General features: G+C 41.5%; 1 protein-coding gene across 1 annotated transcript in view; it reads left to right on the top strand.

Annotated features, from left to right (window-relative positions):
• The window catches only part of LRP1B (LDL receptor related protein 1B), a 1,362,068-nt gene that overhangs the window by 1,064,263 nt on the left and 275,209 nt on the right, over nucleotides 1-22,596 (top strand). Inside the window, exons 46-50 of the mRNA XM_089779714.1 lie at nucleotides 7,036-7,164; nucleotides 9,895-10,014; nucleotides 15,186-15,299; nucleotides 15,561-15,710; nucleotides 21,727-21,849. Of these exons, the coding sequence (XP_089635840.1) occupies nucleotides 7,036-7,164; nucleotides 9,895-10,014; nucleotides 15,186-15,299; nucleotides 15,561-15,710; nucleotides 21,727-21,849 (636 nt within the window). The remainder of the gene's footprint in view (nucleotides 1-7,035; nucleotides 7,165-9,894; nucleotides 10,015-15,185; nucleotides 15,300-15,560; nucleotides 15,711-21,726; nucleotides 21,850-22,596) is intronic.

Here is a 22,596-nt window from a genome sequence, read left to right as displayed (position 1 = left end):
GCTCCAGTACCTCAGGTGTGTTCCCTTAATTGTTTGATCTGTTTCCCAGCAGGTAATTTATCTCGATCCATTGTGTTGTCTTTTGGTTAATAGCCTGTTATTAAAATAAGTCAATATATGCACATAGTGTAACAGCCTAATTTGAATGGGTTTGCTAGAGCTGACATTAGATTGGTTGGGGTTGAAGCTAAAATCTGAGCTCCACTGTCCAGGGCTATATAGGTGTACAGTAGTTATCTCAATAACCAGGTCATATCTACTATTAATACACACTTGCAGATCAGCCCTACATCCTTGGCATCCTTCCCTTCCCACCCACCTCCCACTCAGCACAAGCATGTGGTACACTGTGGTTATATTTAATTATTAAAAAGGGCTTAAAAACATAAAAAGTCCTTTTAGCTTGTATAGTAGGATGGAAATTAAAACTTCTATTTCATGATAGTGTAGATATAGTTGATCTAAAATCAAATTGCAGTGGTAATACACTCTTAATGTGCATTAGATTTGAAGGCCTTTCTGCAAAATCACTTCTAACTGGCTATATAATTGAAATATAATGAGTTGTGTAGATGATTTGTAATGGTAACAAAAATGTTAATTAAATGTGTAACACTGTTACAGAGCAGCATTTTTAGTTGAGCAGTGAAATCAATGGCAGTGGTTATCAAATGAGATTGTATTTGCATTATTTCCACAAAATGTTAATTAAGACTTCAGTCTCTCAGTATAGAAGCAAAGTCTTGAATAGCCCTAAAAGTACTGGCAATGACCTACAGTTCATAACTGAGAGAGAGAAAGAATAGGTCATACAGCTGGTTTGCAATAAGTTCTACAATGTAATTAAGTTTGTAGCACAGCATGGCATTTATATTTCCCCAAAGTATTAAAGTCCTTAATTGGCACTGCTTCACTACATACGTATGTCTCCACATGCAAAAACCTCACATTATGTGAAAAAGAGGCAATCTTAATGTTAGGTTTACAAAAATGCTGTAGTGCTATTATATGACTTAATAGGTCTTCATCTAAAATATTTTGTGCAGTGCTGATCATCCCCATCTTTTAAAATGTATTGCAAAATTAGAGGGGTGTGATAGGGTGGACTAGGCCCTGGGTCCCCCCTGTTACAGGCTTTTTGGTCCAGCTACTTGATGCCCTCCCAAAAAGGCAGTAGAAAGATCCCCCTGAGAAAGCAGGTATTCTGATACAGTAAGGCCATATGAAAGGTGCGGCAGAACAGAGCAGTAGTTAGTTGTGGTGTGCAGCTCAAGGAGTGAAGACTGGTGGCTGGCTGGCTGTAAGAGTAGCAGTGCCATGGGCAGCTCAGTGTGGAGAGCTCACAGCAAACAAGACAGAGTCCTGAGCAAAGATGACACAGGGCTATGAGGAAGTGGCCCAAGGAATTAGAAAAGCAGTGGTACGAACATAGCAGACAAATGCTATCTACAGGGTCCCTGGACTGGGGTCCAGAGTGGAAACCAGATCTCCCCCAACTTCCCATCAGTCATTGGGAGAAGTGGCCTGGATACTGAGGCATCCCAGAGGGGGGAATTAGACTATAGCCAAAGAGCTGAAACTGGAAGTGTCCTGCAAGGTTGAAAATTCTGTTTAGAGGAATGAAGTCCTGGGGTCACCGCTCTATTCCAGAGTGAAAACGAATACGAAGATATTAAAGAGGTCACTCAGGATATGTTTACACTACAGAGTTTTGTCAGTAAAACAGCCACTTTTCTGACATCCACACTGCCATCTTGTTCTTCCGAAAGTAAATCGAAAGAGCGGAGGGGTTTTCCCGGCATTGGTAATCCTCTTTCTATGAGAAAGAAGCTTTTTTTCTGAAAGTGCTTTTTCAGAAAAGGGAATGTGTGGACGGGGAAGAGGAAGTTCTTTTGAAAGAAGAGGAAAGAGGAAAAAAGCACAGGTGCCCCGGTGGCATTTCCGCCCATAGTAATCACAGCTTAAATGCGAAATAGTATCCATTTAGTGTGGACACTATCTTTCGAAAAGGCAGATAGCTTTTTCAATATGCTTTTGTGTGTGGCCGCTCTCTGTTGGAAAAAGATTTTTCGGAAGATCTCTTCCGAAAAAAAGGTTCTTCTGAAAGAAGCCTGCAATCTAGACATAGCCTGAAAAACAGCTTGGGCTTGGGCTCCAGAAGGTATTTGTGTTATTTTGTAAACAGACTGGGTGTGACTCAGCTGGGGAGCAGAGTCATCAAAGAGCCTCCATAAACAGGGAGTGCAGGCGCATGCACTTGGCCACATGGTGCTTGTGCAAGGTGAGTGCAACCATACTACAAGAGAGATCAGGGAAGGATGGTGAGCATGATCGCTGGAAAAATCACTCATATGAAGACACAGTGAAGGGAGTATGTCCCGGGTGGGGTGGTGCGCCCTGCACGAGCAGCTGGTGCAGCTGTAGAGAAAGAAGAGAAGTGGTCAGTTCTCCCTGGGGACGCAGACGATGATGCCCAGCCCCCTCCCCAACTCCGCAACGTGAGGGTGACCATGTCCTGCACCATCACAGCCGCTGTGCTTGTACAGAGGCCATGGTCAGGATGTCTGGCTCTCCCTGGGACTGGGAGCTGCCCCAAGACCGCACCCATGTCCCTGTGCCATGTATAGTGTGGCCGGGGCGGCGGGGAGGAGGGGGAGATGTCCCCTGCCTCTGTGTAGAGGGGACATGTGAAGGGAAAGCATCCTGCTGGGTCCTGCCCCGGGGTCGGGAGCATGTCACGTCTCTTTGCACAAGCATGTGCCTATTGGGCAATGGCCCCTGGGTGTCACGCAGCTGGAGCCACCTGCCCAAGGGTGGCATGGCACGTGCTCGCACGTGCACAGGTGTCTGCGTGATCCGTGGAAGGCATGGCCCACGCGCGCGGTCTCTGGTCTCCCTCCCACCTCCCCCCCCGAACTACTTAATTCAAACTACTTACCCGGTACGGTCTCCCTGGACGACCCTGCTGGAACAGCTGGCGGTGGCCCCTCCGGTTCGCCCAGGTCAGGGCCCTCTGGTCCCGGCTCGCTGTCCCCCGGGCTGGCACGGACTGTCCTGCCCCCCAAGAGTTGGTGGAGGGCAGCAAAGTAGGGGCAGGTGGCAGCCCCTGCAGCAGCGCTGCCCCTTGTGGCCCTGGCGTACCCCTGCCACAGCTGCTTCAACTTAACTCGCACCTGCTCTTGCGTGCGCCTGTGTCCCCTGCCGGCCATGGTGGCTGCTATGCGGCTGTAGACGGCCGCGTTCCTCCTCCTAGTGCGGAGATCATGGACGTTGGGGGCCTGCCCCCAAACCTCAATGAGGTCCATGACCTCCGCACTAGACCAGGAGGCCGTGCGCCGTCTACGGCCCCTGGCTGGCCCCTGGGTGCTCTGGGACTGGGCAGGGGACGGCTCGCTGCCACTGGCTACCTGGCTCATTGTGGGGCCACTGGCTCAGGGGCAGAGACTGCTGGCAGGGCTGTCTGACTCCAGTGCCGTCTGGCCAGAGTCTACCCCTTTAAGGGCCCGGGGCTGGGGGAGAGGAGAAGAGTTTTTCTAGTTGTGCCCAGAGAGGCCACCAGGAGGAACCTGGGAAGGGCTAGCCTCCCACTAGTTCGAATTAAGGGTCTACACAGCCCTTAATTCGAACTAGTAAGTTCGAACTAGGCTTAATCCTCGTAAAAAGAGGTTTACCTAGTTCGAACTAAGAGCTCTGTTATTTCGAATTAAGTTCGAACTAACGGAGCGCTAGTGTAGCGCCTATGAAAGTTAATTCGAACTAACGTCCGTTAGTTCAAACTAACTTTGTAGTGTAGACATACCCTAGCTGGTTTTGTATAATGGTAGATTAAAATGTTTTCCTACAGGTTTTTGTGCATTACCATTTCTAATATTTGACCTGTGTCCGTTTATCCTTTGTTGTAGAAACTGTTGAGTTTGGCCAATATACATAGCGGAGGGGCATTGCTGGCACTTGATGGCATATATCACATATAACAACTGTACAATTTGTCTTTAAATGCAAATTTGACACTATTTCTCATGGCTTGAATAAAGGCATAAACTGGATGGGCCATTATAAAACCAGCTTCTCTTACACTCAACACCCAGTTGACATCAAAAGCTAAATATGGGATATTTCCAGCCCGCTCAATTAGCCTCATTAGCTTTGTCACTGCTATTGACAGGTTCTTCCCCCCCCCCCCCTTCCCTTTTTTCTCCACTAAGGTCATCTGAGGAAGTGGATTTTGCCTATGAACGCTCATTCTATCTATCTATCTATCTATCTATCTATCTATCTATCTATCTATCTATCTATCTATCTATCTATCTATCTATCTATCTATCTATCTATCTATCTATCTATCTATCTATCATCTTAAGGTGCTATAGGGCTACTCATTTTTTAAAGTTTACCATTAGTCAAACAGGGCATATCGGACTATCCTGATTAGCCTCAATATTTGAGTCCTGGGCTGGCTTCCAAATTGTCCTTCTGCCCCTCCTTGGGTAGCTTTCAATGGTACTGCTTTGTTATGGAGCAGTACCCCATGAGACTCTTCACTCTGTATGTGCCTTCCTGATCCCAGATCTCCAGTTCCCTTTGGGATTTAGTACAGTTCAATTGAATACTGACTCTCTTTAGAATCCCTTCCTTGGGCTCAAGTAAGCTCCCTTTTCTTGGTTTAACCCACTCCACCTGTGGAAGGGGGGGAATCTGGGCCCATACAATATTCCAGATCTCAACCTTATGAGTAGCAGTTTCAACAGGGTTTTCATAGGAGCCTTATTCACTCTGTAACACTGTTCAATGAGCTTAAACTCTTAAATACAAAGGTAGACACAAAGGATAGGCCTACACTTAATTTTGTAGGCCAGGTTTTAACATTTTAATTAGTACAATGGTGAACAATAGTGGAGTCATGACACAAACATTTGTTGTTAGTTATATTTTTAAACTGAAGTGTTCAAAGTAGGGTTGAATATGACAAATCTTCTGTCCTAGGACAACTTTTCGCATAATATCTACACTAGAATTTACAAGTGTGTTAATGAACACTGTTCTAACTATCACTAAAAATTCCAGTGTAAACATAAATAAAAAACAACTGGATTCATTGGAAAATCCATACATGGAGTTATTGTAATGAATGCATGTTTTGTCCAATGTTATTTTTCCTTATCTCAACACAATGAGGTGGATCTATCTACTGAATAATTATTCCTTTTGGCCCTCCCCCTTGGAGAAGCTTGTCTGGCAAATTTCTGTTCTTCTGCCTCACAAGACAGAAATGGAGTTTTCCTCTGCTGAATAGATTGCTAAGCTTTTCACTTCGTAGGAAGGCTTTTACTGTGGTATTATGAACTTTCTGTCAGAAAGTAGATATTGCTACCATTCTTGGCAAAGAGCTTCATATTGTTGGTCATGAGCCACAGTAAGTGCTCTTTATTCATGTCAGGCATGTGACTTAATTCTCTTATGACTCATGTACTAGGACCAGTCTACAACCCCCTCTGTCTGTGAAAGATGAAAAGGGTGGTAGATGAACAGGTGTCAGGTATTTGGGGCAGAGTGTTCTTTGAAACTGCATGAAATGGATTCCTTTTATCCATCTTCACTCTTAGATCTTAGAACCTCTGTTGCCATACATGTGTCAGATCTTCCAGCTAGGTATACAATATGGGCCTTCTTTTGTCTTCTTATTTCTCAGCAGCTTCAGTGTAGCAAACCAGACACTGATCATCACATATGACTGGGTAACATTATTGGTTTTCTGGACTATGTAAAGAATTTGAGTGACTTGCCTATGTATTCCATGCCCAATTTTGTCAGACCCAAAAGAAATGCAGATTAGTAGAAGAGGTGTAAGATGTTTAGACAGCAAATCCAGTCAGAGGGTGTGTCTAAACTACATGGCTCCATCGATGGAGCCATGTAGATTAGGCTGATCGGCAAAGGGAAATGAAGCCGTGATTTAAATAATTGCAGCTTCATTTAAATTTAAATGGCTGCCGCGCTGAGCCGACAAACAGCTGATTAGCTGTTTAGCTGTTTGTCGGCTCAGTGCGCTAGTCTGGACACTCGCACGCTGACCTGAATGCCCTTTATCAAGCTCCCCGTTATGCCTCATAGGATGAGGTTTGCCAGGGAGGTTGATAAAGGGCTTTCATGTCGGCATGGGAGCATCCAGATTAGCGTGCTGAGCCAACAAACAGCTGATCAGCTGTTTGTCAGCTCAGCGCGGCAGCCATTTAAATTTAAATGAGGCTGCGATTATTTAAATCGCGGCTTCATTTCCCTTTGCCAAACAAACAAATCTACATGGCTCCGTCGACGGAGCCATGTAGTTTAGACATACCGGCTACGTCTACACTGGCCCCTTTTCCGAAAGGGGCATGCTAATTTTCAACTTCAGAATAGGGAAATCCGTGGGGGATTTAAATATCCCCCGTGGGATTTAAATAAAGATGTCTGCCGCTTTTTTCCGGCTTGGGGAAAGTAGGAATAAGAGATCCTCCGGAATAGGGCTTTATTCCGGAGGATCGGGTCAGCCTAGACACTTTTTTCCGGCTTTTCCCCAAGCCGGAAAAAAGCGGCGGACATCTTTATTTAAATCCCGTGGGGGATATTTAAATCCCCTGCGGATTTCCCTATTCTGAAGTTGAAAATTAGCATGCCCCTTTCGGAAAAGGGGCCAGTATAGACGTAGCCACCCTGAGAGATCAGTGATTCTAGTTGCACACTTTGGCTATGTGTAGACTATGGGAAAGATTCAAAACAGGATATGCAAATTCCACTGAGCTTTCGAAAGTGAAAGTAGTCTAAATGTGTTTTTTCAGCTTTAGAAAGTGAGATGGGAAGAAGATATGCAAATTCCCGCAGAAGTTGCATGTCCTCTTTTGAATCTTCCCCGTAGTCTAAACAAGCCCAATATGTTCACAGTCTCCAAAAAACACAAGGTAATTTGGTTTTGCACTGACTATATATTGCTTCATTTCCTTGGCAATGCATACAATTAAAATGCTTTTAACACTCATATTTTGTGTATGTCTTTAGCTAAAAACTCCACATGTAACATTTATTCTGAATTTGAATGTGGAAATGGTGAATGCATTGACTACCAAATGACCTGTGATGGCATTGCTCATTGTAAGGACAAATCAGATGAAAAACTATTTTATTGCGGTAAGTGTTCTCAATCATTGTTGCTTCAATATCTTAATATAATTACTTATATTAAATATGACGTCTTTCAAATTCTTGTATATATTGACTGGCTTCCATATATTGCAGGGGATCCCAAAGTATGGTATACATCCATTTCTGGTCTTAAAAAAAAACAAAAATCTACATAGCTACATATTGAAATCTGAAAATCTACTTATTCTCAGCTTTAATATGGCAATATAGATTTCTCTGCCACTTTAAAATACAATTTTATTCAAATGATCAGTGATTGAAAATATAAAAACCAATAGAATGGAAGTATTATAAAGTACAAGGTAAGAATAGAATATAACAAAAATCTCCCCACGACAGTTCACTTTGACAGTTGATAACTCCATTATCTTTTCTGTCAAATAGATCTATACTCTGGATGAGCAAAGGTGTTATCTTTCTTTTCCCACCCATATCCATACAGTATTCTTAAAGTATTCTTAAAGAAATGTTCCACCACATTTCTGATCTGTTGCTTCTTTTCTGTCCCAGCCACACTCCTCATCTAAACCATTGTAAGATCCAAATTTGTCTCCCACAATCTGTTACTTTTACCCACCTATCCTTATTTTGCCAACGCCAATCTATCCAAAATGTTGTCAGCAAAATACTCTTCTTTCCCCTCACTTTGCTCATGTTACCCTCCTTGCTGAGTCATTGCACAATCCCATTATTCCGTACATTAAGTTAAAGCTCCTTGACATTCAAAGCTATATATCATGAAGTCCTGCCTACTTATTGATCCCCATATGTGTCATTCCTCACCTTCTTCATTTTATCAGTAATCCCATCCTCAATAACCATTCATTTCCTCTTACAAACTTTGTCTTGCCTTTATTTATACCACCCCCTTAAATTTAATATACCCTAGCCAGAGCTTTTTATCAAGTCACTTGTCTTGCCTCAAGCTCACTTCACCATCATGCTTACAAGAAATAAGGTTGGAGAAAAGTAACAATAAACTAAAAAAAAACCCTAGATCTTGATGGTTATTTTTTATCTTCTGATACCATATTGTCACTCTTCTTCTTCCCATTGTCTGTTTACGAACTTTACTTGTGTTCTCCCAAACTTTGATTGTAAGATACTCAGAAAATAACGGCTGTATTTTTAACTTCTTCTGACACATACCTAGAATAATTTACAAGATTAAAACAATTAGAAACTTTATAGCACCACATTGATATGGCGGTAACTTGAAAATAATTGTTTTTAATGGAGGAATGATAATAAAAACAGCAAACAAAAAATGAGTGGAGAGAATACAAACAAAAGTTGGTGATATTTAAGGGAAATCAATTTTGACAAGGTAACTTTTTGATCTGCCTGGAGTATGGATCAGCACAGATGTGTACCACACTATAGGAAAACCAGGAAATATACTGTGTCTCTGAAAAGTATAATTCCTTCTCTGTTTCCCCTCTTGGTCTCTTCTGTTGAAACTGTTCCACTTTGGGTGTGTCTAAACTATATATTAGACTTGGTAGAAAAACTTCAATACAAAATTGAGGGAAATCCATACTAAAATATCCCATAGACTAAGTGGTTAGGACATTTCTGGAGGTCCACGATCAATCAAATAAATCCCTTCTTCAGATCAGGAAGAAAGGGAACTTGGAAGTGGGACTTTTACACACCACGTAAGTGTCCTAAGCACAGAATAAAAGTTCAAAGGTCCCCAACCTGACTTCCTCCTTCATTTTGTAAATTATGCCTAGGTCCAAAAAAATGGCAGTAAAAATTTGGCAAATTCATGAATAGTTTTGGTTGATCCCAAACTGCATTTCTTCAACAAACATGTTACTCACTGGGAAAATGTCAATGCTATACTATTCGCATGTATAAAAGTAAGTTTGTTCCAGTATGTCTATAGTTCAAAGAAAAAAAACATACTGCAGAGACTCATAGTCTGGGTCATTTGACTTGCGCTTGGGCTATAAGGGTAAAAATAGTACTATACACATTCCTACTCAGGTTGACTTGGGGTTCTGTAACCAATGAGAAAGCAGGGGTTCAGATCCCAGGTTCCATTCCAAGCGAGAATGTCTATGCTGCTTCTTTTAGTCCTGCAACCTGGACTCAAATCAGTTAACCTGAGCTCTGAGATGTGATACCATAGGTTTTTCTTTGCAATTCCTACAGATTTACTCCATATATTAATATACTTTCATATTGGTCAATTTAGCTACCCTCTTTATTCTAGCATTTGATAGTCATATATTTTCTTTTACTTTAACTTACCGTCAGTATGATTTACAAAATGTGTGTAGTGACAACAGGCTCTGAACAAATTTAGGTTTTTTTCAGTTTATAGGTGAGAAGTAATGTTTCTGTATTTCTCATAAACAGTTATATTTATAACAGAATGATGGTTTAAATAATAATAATTAAAACTTTTACTATCATAAGATGTTGAGCATTGCAAGTTAAGGTTTACTTTATGATTCTTTTCCTCCATAGGTAAAGGTAACAGAATAATTGACTGGTTTGCCCATCAACTTCTTTGATGTTCTGTTTACCCATCAACTTCTTTACATTGAACAATACATTATTACTTTCATATTGGTTTTATAACTTACATTGAACATTTCTGAAGGTTATTTCTTTGGGATGTTTGCTTGTTTGTTCAAATTAAGTACTTATTCATTATTTGTGAAAAATTCCTATATAGAGTGTTTAATACATTTTCTCTACCAGAAAACAGAAGCTGTCGGAGAGGTTTCAGGCCTTGTTACAATCGTCGCTGTATTTCAAACAACAAAATGTGTGATGGCACAAATGACTGTGGTGACAACTCTGATGAATTGGACTGTAAAGGTAAATGCCAGTGGATTCTTTCTAGTTATAGAAAGATTTTTTTCTTGGAATCTTCCTTTTGTAATTGTTTTTTGTTTGAGTATTTTGATCCTAAATCAAAAGTTTTTTAAAATATTTATGGATAAGTGTAGGTGACCCATGAACAATTGTGGAGCTGGAGTTCTGTACTCCATGGACCTGAGTTTAAGCAAACATACCTATCAGAGAGGAATTGTTGTTAACATTCCTTCCTTCTCCTCTCTCCTACCTTCTGGTCAGGTGTGTCTGCATCTTTCAGTTCTGGTGACCCTTGTTTCTCGGGCAATTTTTCAGTGATTCAGCTCTCTGTCCAAGTCTCTCACACTATATGTGTGTAACAGACCTCTTCAAAGGTACAATCCCTGCCCTTGTACGGAGCTGTACCACCCTTGAGACACTGTCTTCTTGCAGCCCTCCCTGAGCTCAGTCCTTTCTCAGTTCAAGCAGCTAGTCAGAAACTCCTCTGCTCCCTCAATCCCTACTAGCAGACTGTCTTTGATTCAGTGCCATCAGCAAATCAAGAGCTTCTTCTTAGCTCCCTCAGTCCCTTCCCACGCTGAGCTGTTCAACGCCCTGCTGCTTTCCGCCAGCCAGAAAAAATGTTCTCTCTTCTGCAGCTCCTGGCAGTAACTGACTGCTTCTGTGTTTTGTAGCTCCTTTTATATGGCCCTATTAGACTCTGATTGCCTGTTCCCTTCAGCCTCTCAGTGGCTGATTCCTCACAACCACTCTAGTCCATTTGAAAGATTCTCTTCTTCTCGTCTCCTGGGATGGGGTATTGAAGGACCATGTGGCCTCTAGCGGGTAACCTTTGGGCTAAATCTACTCCATTGCATACCTCCTTCCTCCCCCCACCCCGCTATTGATAGAGTTTAGCCCTGGGCTCTTCACACTACCTGTTGGCTGGGGGGGATTACAACTATGGTATCAGTCTCTTCAAACTCTCCCTCCAAAGGTTGGGTTAATAAAAGGAGCAGCTGTAATAAGGTGTCTTGAGCACCTCCCCCATGCCTGGAATTGCAGGAGTAGATGGTGGGAGGGGGAAGGAGGGAGAACATATTTTCTTACAAGAAGGAGATGGGGGAAGACAGAACAGAAAAAAAAGTAGCTCATGATGAACTCTGTTTTGTCCTTGGCCTTTCCATTCTGTATGTTGATTTGGAGGGGAGAATAGAAGGAGCATATCTGACACAGTTTCACTTGATGGAGTAGAGAGTTGAACTGGACTTAAGCTGTGAGTTTCTCTCTGTGCAGTCCTACCCCTCCATCATGTGAAAATGGTATGGACCCAACACCTCCTCTCTTCGCTCCTGCCCTGCTTTAATTTTCCTTTCTGCTCCTGCAGGGGAAAGCTGTGTCTGTCAGAGGCAGCAGCTCTGATTAGCTTGTTTGGCTCAGGGAATGGGGAAAAGCAGAAAATCGGGTAGGGATTTCCACCTGGTCCGAGACATTTACCCTCATAGTCCCAGAATGTCTAAATCTCATAGGGTATGTCTACACTACCCCACTAGTTCGAACTAGCGGGGTAATGTAGGCATACCGCACTTGCAAATGAAGCCCATGGAATGAGGAATAATGGTAATTCGAACTAGGAAGCCTAGTTCGAACTATCTAGTTCGTGCCCCGTGTAGCCGCGCTGCACGGGGTTCGAACGAGCGGGGTTTTAAAAATGGTGGCGCTCTGCTTATGCAAATGAAGCCCGGGAAATTCAAATCCCGGGCTTCATTTGCAAGTGCGGTATGCCTACATTAACCTCCTAGTTCAAACTAGGAGGGTAGTGTAGACATACCCATAGTCTGTGGGTAAAGCCAGAGAATTGGCAGGTTTGAGACCAAGAAACACAGTATTCCAAACAAAGCAAGAGTAAGTGGTTCATGTCTTCTCTTACATTTGTCCTATTAATGGAGGGAAGGCTTTTTGGACTCTTATCTCTCCTTTTTATGGATCACTGCTGATGGGTGGTGAATAGGAGAATGGGAAAAATAGCCCACCTCTTAAATGGCTTCCATCAATCAGTGATCTTTGGTATAAATAAAAAAGGTCTAATGAAGAACGTTGTTTATTGTAGCAGACAAATTTTAATAAAGTTCAAATAAATTAAAAAACTTCTGTTTATATAGGTGAGACATGAAACTAAAAAGCTTCTATTTATGTAGGTGATACATGAAGTGCTTTTCGCAGAGATTTTCAAACATTGGGTCATGGCTTGTAAGGGCAAACCGCTAACTGGCCATGAGATGCTTTGTTTATCTGAGCATCTTCAGGCAGGTCTGCTTGCAGTTCCTGTGGTTCAAAATTCCTGGCCAATGGGAACTGGAGGAAGTGGTGGACCAGCCTACACCACTTCCTGAAGCTTCCATTGGTTGCAAACGGTGTACTGCAGCCACTGGGAACTTCACACGGCCATGCCTGCAGACACTCAAGTAAACAAAACATCTCACGGCCAGCTAGTGGCTTACTCTTACAAGCCACAACCCAATGTTTGAAAACCTGTGGTAGGGTTGCTTTCACTGTTAAAAACAGTGTTGGTCTATAGAACCCATGGGCAGAAGGAGTGATGTTTGTTTGTTTTTAATAGGTTATTTTCTGTGGGCCTTTTGTATCCCCTCTGAAATTGTGGGAGTGGGCAGGGAGAGAGACCAGATCTTTTACTCCCTATATTTTCAGTATAACAGAAGGCTGATACCTTGATAGAGCTGGTCTTTACTGTCAGGGGAGTGAAAACTTTGTATGGCCTCCTCAACTTCTCTTCAAACCAATGCAAAAAAGCACTGCGGAAGAGTCCTTGGTGTACATGCAGGATTTATTTCTTAGAGAGCAGTCTTTTAAAACATGTTAGCAACCCTTCAGCAAGCCCAAATAAAAACATTGGAGACATTTCTAAAGGTAACAAGGAAATGTGCTGTTTCTTTCTTCATTTCTTTTTTTCCGATCAAGATTCATAGACAAATACATCTACTGTTTCTTTGAAAAATAAATTCTGGTTTCTAGGCTTTCATTTAATCCCAATCTTAATGAATGAATGATAGCAAGACAGTTTTTCCAAATGAATTGCTCACCAGAGATTAAATCCCATGACCAAACTGCATCCTGTGATTCTTGTTCTTGACAAAACTCCTTTTAACATTGAGTTAACCTCTAAAGTTTTAAAATTCTTGTTTGAAGCAAAGTTTAGATGTGCAATGAAATTGTTAAACCTTTAAAAAAGTGGAATTTCCCAGGCTTGCTGCTTCTCTTCCCCACTACCATTGTTATAGGGAAATTCTTCCTTCCCTCTTGTGGTAGAAGCAGCACTCTTTACAGAAGGATTGATACTTTAGGAAGATGAGGGCTCTGTATCCATTCTTTATAAATAGATGCAGGTATTGGGCTAACTTCTGTATACTTTTAACTTCATGTCTCTGAGATGTGGTTTACAGACAAAGTTGCATAGTTATAACTTGAGTAGAGATTTTAAGGTGATACCAAAATGTCCACATACAGTAGCACTTATTGAATTGGTTTGGTTTATAAGTCAATTTATGTTAAATTAGTGCAAATACTGTGTGTAAAGAAGCCCTACAGACTCCAAGGTAAGTACTTTCTAAACTAAATAGCAGACCAGTCCTGCAAAATTTCATTTTCTGGGATTCTTAGGCCTGTCTTGTATCAGTACTCATGAAGTCCCCAATTGACCCCCAGAAACAAACTTGGGAAAGAGTTAAGCATTCTTTCTTGAAATTTAGACTTAATTTAGTTGGTTCAGGAACTTCTTATTTGAATGAACCAAATTAGGTTGTCCACGTTACTGCAAATATAAAGAAGTAATTGATCTGTCATTGACAAGTTTATATCCTTTTACTTTTAAAAATAGCTTTAGATTCTGTTGAAAAGATGTCTGTGGTTTATCCAGGAAGAAAGGAACAGGATATGTAAGAGGAAAGATTGTCTTGCCACAGACAACCAAATTTAAACTACACTCTGTAGCTTCAGCCAGCAGAGCTAATCAGAAGGTGAAGTGAACAGGCAAATAACATCCTAAGCCTTGTCTCCACTCACTGGAGATCAACATTGCAGTAATCAATCTCCCAGGAGTTGATTTAGGGTGTCTAATAAAAACCCACTGAATCAACCATTGATTCTACTCCCATTGACTCTGGTTCTTCACTGGGTCACAAGGCATAAGAGAAGTCAACAGGAGAGTTTCTCCCATTGTCCTCCCATAATGGAGATGCCACAGAAATTCGAACTAAGCTATTCATGCAACTGGAATTGTGCACCTTAGTTTGATTTGTCAGCTGACTTGGGCTTGTGGGTTTTCGATGATGAGACTATAAAAATGCCACGTAGACATTTGGGCTTAGGTCCAAGGGTTCTAGAGCCCAAGCACCGGCCTTAGTCCAAACATATGTAATTTTATAGCCCCAAGAGCTGAACCTCACAAACCCTAGTCAGCTGACATAGGCCAGAAATGGGTGTTTTATTGCAGTATATATATATTGCTATTAATATATAAATATTCATTCTTAGACATACTTGAAGTGCTGGTACAGTACCTATCTTTCTTTTCTCCCTTGCCCCGTCCATGACTTCAACAAGTCACTTCACTCCAATCAGCTTACTCTTCTGAAACATGGTTATAATAATAGCTGTATGAACATGCATCATTGGGATATTGTAAGGATGAGTTAATGTTTATGAAATGCTCAAGATTGTCACATTTAAATTTAAAATATTATGATTTTTATATAAATATTGTGGCTATTTAGAATTGATATAACTTTAACTTATATTTGTATCTGATTTTAACGTTAAAATGTCAAAAGCAATTGTACCACAGAAACTGTCATGTTGAACACCATCTCATAGGGAAGAATTTGTAATTTTTTAAAGAAAAACTTACTTTGGTACATTAAATGCACAAAATATAGAGCTCAATGCATTATTCTCTCTTTTCCAGCAAATGTTTTGAATGTTCAACTCTTGCGATAATATATGCATAAGAATTTTTTTAAAAAATCTCTAAGTCCTTTCCACATAAAGGTCTTACCTGTGATACATGCCTTAGTCTTTCTTAAATGCATGATTATATAAACTGAATGATTTACCTATAGACTTTTAAAGCAATTCAAACTGTATTTCACTATTTCTTTTTGATACTATACACTTTGTAGATTCAACATGTGCTTCAACAGAATTTCTCTGTGCGGAAGGGATTTGCATTGCAAAATCAGCACAATGCAACCAGGTCATTGATTGTGCAGATGCTTCAGATGAAAAGAATTGCAGTAAGAAATTCACTTTCCTGTTGCATTTGTCTAAGTTTCTCTTTAATCTGTGAGGAAGTGTTATCTACATTTTATTTGTACTTCACTCTTTTTTTAGTTAACTATTAAGTTGAATATTAGTATGTTCCTGAAAGCAGAATAACCAATAAAAATATAGCCAAGTCTGGCAACCCGATTTGCAAAGTCTATAAAGACACTGAATGTCAATCAATGAATAAATACATAGGTTTTCTTACATAATAATTTATTTTCTCTTTCCAGTTAACACAGACTGCACTAATTTCTATAAACTTGGAGTAAAATCTACAGGGTTTATTAGTTGTAATTCTACTTCACTTTGTATACTACCAGAATGGATATGTGATGGATCCAATGACTGTGGAGATTATTCAGATGAATTAAAATGCCCAGGTAAATGTGAAAAGTAGTAATAATTTACATCTGTACTAGAAATATAAAGACATTTTAAAAATTATCACATTCAATAATGTGTTCTATGTACAAATAAAGATATTCTTAGGAAGCTGCCTCTTTCACCCACATTATCTGTCTTAAAGGAGAATGTAAATTATCACTAATTAAAGCTGAAGTTCTTCTGTATAAATTCGTGTTGTCTTTGAATGTCCCCCCAATTTTGTCATTTTTATTTAATTGGAGATTTAAACATCAAAATGTCTAAATGTCAAGCTGCAGCAAAATTGCTGGAAGCCTAGAAGTCATTTTTAATAGTGAATTGTATGTGCTGCTTGATTCTCCTCCTTCCCCCCATTTCTCCTCCTCCCCCCCGGCTGCTGCGGGAACAGGAGTGCAGCGACCTGGAGTGCCTGGTCTGTCCATAGATGCCTGGGCCCTGCACTTCTCCAGCCCCTCCTGGCTCTTCTCTGCAGCCTCCTGCTGGGTCTCCGAGGCTCCGGTCCTTGCCTCTGGGGAGTCACTGCTGCTCTTAGTGGCTGGGAGCTCTGTTGGCAGCAGCATGGTGATCAGAGAGCAAGTATGACAGGACAGGTTGTGGGGTAATGAGCCTCTATGTCAGACACAGCTCTGAGAATTGGAATCATTCCCATTAAACCAGGATATCTTGTGTGATCCTACCATGGTTGCAATGACTGAAAAGCTCTTTGAAGTCAAACCAGGTGGAGGTCTGGAATCTCAGGGATCTGAAAAGGCCATGGCTATGAACTGAAGCGGAAAATTTTTATTAATTGCTCTTTGCTGTGTGCTGCTAGAACCTGGACTTTGCTAGGCAAAGGTCTCCCAGGACATTTCATGACTAACCTCTGCTTCTGAGCAAAGTGCTGGGGAAAGTTGGTGAATATCTTCAAGAAATTTAGTTGTGTGCTAGAGAGAGGAGGGTTGGTGAACATAGCAGCCACAGGCGGGAGTTGGCAAGCGTAGTGGCTAGAGGGATGGTTGGTGAGCATAGCGGCCAGAGACCGGGGCGTGGTGAGCACAGAGGACGTAGTGGGGGGATTGGTGAGGGTGGAAGCCAGAGACAGGGGGGTAGGCAAGTGTAGTAATCAGAGGGGGAATTGCCAAGCATAGACAGTAGGGGGTGTAGCCCCCTACTATTTTTTAAATTATAAAAAGAAATGGCATGCATGATCAAACTCCCTTCTGGGATGAGAAGAATTTTCCTCTCTGGTGACTGAGGGCCAACTGCTGACCAGGACTAACCTACAAAGTGCACTAGATTTGTCAAAGACTGCATTCTGATGCATGGCTAAGGCAAATAGTGATAAGAAGTTCTTATGGCTTCAGGGTTCTGAGTTCCCACTGAAGATTCAGATCATGGTGGAGGATGGGGTGTTAAAATTTTTTATTCAAGTAAAAGTATAACCATTGAAAATTTCAGCTGTTACACATTTACACATGGTGGGGTGCCATTGGCTCTCCCCGGACCTGGTGCACATGGGGAGCTGGCTTTTAAGCTGGCTCCCTGCTTGCACTTCTCCTGCCTGTCTCCCTGAGCTGCTGCCTCTGACATGGAGGCAGCAGAGCAGGGGAGGGCAGGCTGCTCCATGGGAGCTGGTACGTGTGGAGAGCCAGCTTGAAAGCTGCTCCAAATGAGCACCAGCTTCTACTAGCCTCCCCCTACTGCTGTCTCTGTATCAGAGTCAGCAGGATGGTGGGGGACCTGCATGTAACTGTGCATGGTAACTGATGAGCACAGGTTCATTAGTTCACCAAGTAAATGGTTATACTTAGACATACCTAATGGAAGACTTGAGTTTCAAAGGACTGGATTTATTTAGCTCCAAGAGAGATAAGAACATAAGAACGGCCGTACTGGGTCAGACCAAAGGTCCATCTAGACGAGTAGCCTGTCTGCCGACAGTGGCCAACACTAGGTGCCCCAGAGAAGGTGGACCGAAGACAGTGATCAAGCGATTTGTCTCCTGCCATCCTCCTCCAGCCTCTGACAAACAGTGGGTGCCAATATCATTTTAATGTTCTATGTCTATCCAGTTGTATAATGAACCTACTCCCAACCCTTTCTGTTGTCCCTCTCCAGGGACTCATCTCATCAAGAATTGTTACACCCACAAGTCCCCTTTTTCTATTTCTCAGAGCAATACAAACAGTTCCACATCAATAGCAGGAGAAGGAGTTCTGTTCTAAATATGTTCTCATTTGAGAAAAGAAGAAATGATGGGGTCCCATCTTAGATTCATGTAAACTTAAGAGACCATTTAAAAAGAACCAAAATGTCTGAATAGATGTGGATCAACTTTTGATAATTATTCAACATTTTAAATGCTTATATAAAGTAACTGTCTGTCAGCCGATGGTCAGGGCAGAGCGTGGTGTGTGTGTATTATACACCCGAGTCTTTAGCTGCTAGGACACAAAATCCCTTTGCAGTGGGCAGCCTGGAGAAGGCCGACGGGTGCCCCAAGAGTTTGCAGGGAAAACTTATTACATCCGAATCTTTGACTGCTAGGACACAAGGTCCCTCCGCAGCAGGCAGCCTAGAGAAGGCTGACGGATGCCCCAAGGGTCCGCCCTGTGGAGGCGGCAGAGCCCAAATGCCCAGCTCTCACTGTGTCTGCCCCTATGACTGGCTGGAATTCTTTTTAATTGTGTCTGGTTATGTTACAGCAACAGGAGGAGTCGGTTAAAAGCTTAAACAGTTACAGGTTTATTAAAGGGACTTATAAAGCATGTGGTTACAATGGTTATTGTTCTACTTCTTAACTGCTAGCAAATGCAGATCTTAAAATGGTTAAAAAGGAAAAGGAAGATAGAAAAATAATGGTACCAAGTGACAGCTTAATCTTTAAAGAGCTCTATTCTATGCATGTACTAAAACAAAAGGACACATACAGGTACAATTTTTACCCCCTTCTGCGTCCCTCGATTCCAGTGTGTCAGGCCAGGATCGGTCCCTCAATTCCCCAAGAAAGACAAATACGAGGCTGGGTGTCCCCATGTGGACTTCGGGAGGCAATCACCTAACCCAACCAGCAGGTAGATGGTAGATGACGCTCAGGGTATGTCTACACTACCCCGCTAGTTCAAACTAGCGGGGTAATGTAGGCATACCGCACTTGCAAATGAAGCCTGGGATTTGAATTTCCCGGGCTTCATTTGCATAAGCGGGGAGCCGCCATTTTTAAATCCCCGCTTGTTCGAACCCCGTGTAGCGCGGCTACACGGGGCTCGAACTGGGTAGTTCGGACTAGGTTCCTATTCCGAACTACCGGTACACCTCGTGGAACAAGGGTTCCGGTACACGAGGTGTACCGGTAGTTCGGAATAGGAACCTAGTCCGAACTACCTAGTCCGAACTACCGGTACACCTCGTGGAACCGGTAGTTCGGAATAGGAACCTAGTCCGAACTACCTAGTCCGAACTACCGGTACACCTCGTGGAATGAGGGTTCCGGTACACGAGGTGTACCGGTAGTTCGGAAGAGGAACCTAGTCCGAACTACCTAGTTCGAGCCCCGTGTAGCCGCGCTACACGGGGTTCGAACAAGCGGGGATTTAAAAATGGCGGCTCCCCGCTTATGCAAATGAAGCCTGGGAAATTCAAATCCCGGGCTTCATTTGCAAGTGCGGTATGCCTAGATTACCCTCCTAGTTCGAACTAGGAGGGTAGTGTAGACATACCCTCAGAGTGAGTGTGCTGCTGGACCCATCTTTATACCCGTGGGGTCATGTATTCTCTTACTTATCTATGGTGCCAAATTGTGCTGGTTCGTCTTTGTGATGCCAGTTCTTCCAAGGGAGTTTTGACGTAATTTGCAGAGAGATAACTAAATTGGGAGTACTGGGCATTCTTTTCTCAGCAGGAGATTCCCCTTCCAGGGACAGCCGTGTGATCGTATCAATATAGGTGCCAGCCAAGGGCAGTTCTCACAGCCTCTAGGTCAGCTTATTGGCTTGATCACCCTCTCGTATCTGTGTTTACAGTTATCCAGGGTCAGATGAGCCAGCATATCCCGGCCTCTGTCAAGGCTTCAAAGACTATGCTGATTTTATTGCTCTCTATGCCCTGTGTACTCTGAGGCACCTAAAAGGGGCAAGCAAGATGGATGTTGCGGGGGGCGGGGGTCGGTTCCTGTCTGGCTATACCGTCTGAATCTTTCTTTTTTGAATTGGTAGTAATAGTCATGTGCAAATCTCATGTGTAGAAGGTAATGTTAATGTGAGAATTTCTTCTGAACTCATAGATAATTGCCTCATTTTTCTCATGAATCTAGTACTACCATTTCTTTACTACTATTAGGAAGTCATTTGGTTACCTTGGTTTTGAAAGTGTTGTACAAAATCTAATTCTATTTGGCACTGACATGCTACAATTATTAGAGGAATATACATATCTAGATAGATAATTCTGAAAGAAGCTTTTTTCTTTTGTTGGTATTCTGTTTGTCTGTCTCCTTTTATCACTTTGGAAAAGATTATAGGCTTCATAGTCTAGATGACATTTTTTCTTTCTGCTTGCTAATTAATATTACATTGAGATCACTAGTGTTTGTGTTTGTGTGTTTTGGTTGGGGCTTGTTTGAGTTTATGGTTAAATAATATATGTTCTTTCTTTACAAACATTAGACCCTGTCCCACAAAAAATTTACTGCCAAGAATAATGCTTATTAATGGAACTATTCACCAAATTGAACACTGTGGTCCAACTCACAGTAGTACTTTATCTCAGACATATATCCATCCCTGTTCACAACTGCAATTTATTTTAACCACAAGCTTAGTAATGAGTTCCATGTTGTGAATCTTTACTGCCACTTCAAGTATGTGTATAGGTACAATTCTGAATAGTGATGCTTGAATGAATTAGGTTCTTAGTCTGGTAATAAATGATTTAAGGATTAGACTTGCTAGGTGAAATTCTGGATCCATTGACTTTCTCGGAAATCTAAATTACTTCAGTAGGGTCAGAATTTCACAATAGTTTGTAAATATAGAAGATGCCAATAAAGATAATTCTACCATATGAAAACAGTAGCTGCTAAAGGCAGAAGTGGAAAACCAAGGTAGCATTGAACCTGAGTGATATTGAACTTTTGGAGTTAATCTTAAATTGATTGTAACCCACTTTTGTTTTCAGTGGGAGAAAGATTTTTGGAAATGAGCTGTGTCAGTCAACACATATGTATTTGCATCTGTGTCTGGGGTTCACTTTTTAAATAGTCGTACCTCCCCCTTCAGTTCTGTAGAAAAACCCACTTATTGGAAGTAAAATATGAATGTATGTATCCCACTCCCACCCACAAATAATAATACAAAACCAGATTAAATGAAGATCAGTAGTGATCAAGGATGAAAACCTCACACCACCAAAGTGCTACCAGACATTTCTTGTTTTTTTCTGTACAGACTAACTCGGCTACCCTCTGAAGCATCTGAAAGCTGTGTTATTGCCCATGTGAAGTGATTTATGGTTTCCATTCAGATCCCAGTGAAGTTCACAGAAAAATGCTGCCATAATTTGGCAATCTTATTGATCTCAGCAGATAGTGAGGTTGGAAATAGAGGGCCAGATTGTATAAATCAGCAAACTTCTCTTGGGAGTATCACCATTGATATGAATGGATTTATGCTGATTTACATTAACACAGGGTCTGACCTGTAGATTGAATAACCCATATATGCCTAGACTCTTCTAAATCAAGTTGAGGTACATTGCTGGGGAAGTGTGGGGAAACCTACATTAATACTGCTTGTTCTCTGTATAGAAGTCTGCAGTTTCCTGATCTTAGAATTCTAATTCTTTTCAGAGGACTATATTTTCACACACAAAAATGAAAAATAAAAAAAATGAAAAAAAAATTGAAAAAATGATAGTATCTTTGTCATCATTAGAAAAAACATTTTCCATTAGTTCTGAGAAATTCAGTAGACTTATATTAGCCTCCTAATCATACTTGAAGATACCATTTTATATTACTTCTTTATTTTATCACAGTTCGAAACAAACCCATATGTGAAGAAAATTATTTTGGATGTCCTAGTGGAAGATGTATTCCGAACACATGGCTGTGTGATGGACAAAAAGATTGTGAGGATGGAGTTGATGAATCACATTGTGGTAAGAGCATTTTATCTCATTCTCGCTACCAAAGCCATTGATACACATGTATAAAAGAAGGATTTGTAATTCTTATTTTCATATGAAAGAACTCATTCTTTAACATTTATTTCAGTGATTTTTATTGATGGACTCTTTGAAATGCAGACAAAAAGGTAGAAAGAAATATATTTCAGTCGATACTTTGGATTTTTTACTGCAAATCAGTAGGCTTTCTTCTATAGAAAGTGGGGGAAACTATTCAAATAAGTTTTCTGTGAAATATTATAAACTCTCCCAGTGACAGACTCAGATCAGAAGGATACAAAAGAGTAGTGTAAAGCAAACATATCAGCCTCAGGATGAGCAAGTCTTGTTCCCTTGGTAGTCAAATAAAGGCAAGTCAAGACCCATGATGCCAATTAACCTTACAAAGAATCAATTAAGACAATTAAGCTAATGTGGACACCTGATTCCAATTAAGTGTCAAAGTCAGTTGAGGCTGTTTGTTTCCAGGTCATTAACCTATCAAGGCCCACCTCATGCTGTCTAAAAGTTCTCCCCCAAGCAGTCTGGAGGGAAGGAGCGATAGAGTAGAGGAAGTGTCACTAAGGAACTGGGGAGCACAAAGACCTGTATGGAAGGAAGCCCTGAGGCAAGGGGCAAAGGAGGTGTTGAATGAGAGGAGGTTATAGAGAAGTAGCCCAGGAATTATAGCTGCTGCTGTAGTGATGGGAAAACTCTGCCAACAGATGCTGCCAATGTGTC

Source organism: Pelodiscus sinensis, chromosome 7 (genome assembly GCF_052426305.1).
Source record: "Pelodiscus sinensis isolate ZL-2025 chromosome 7, ASM5242630v1, whole genome shotgun sequence".
NCBI lineage: Eukaryota > Metazoa > Chordata > Testudines > Trionychidae > Pelodiscus > Pelodiscus sinensis.
The sequence above is the reverse complement of the archived record's forward strand: the minus strand, read 5'-3'. Positions and strand labels throughout refer to the sequence as shown.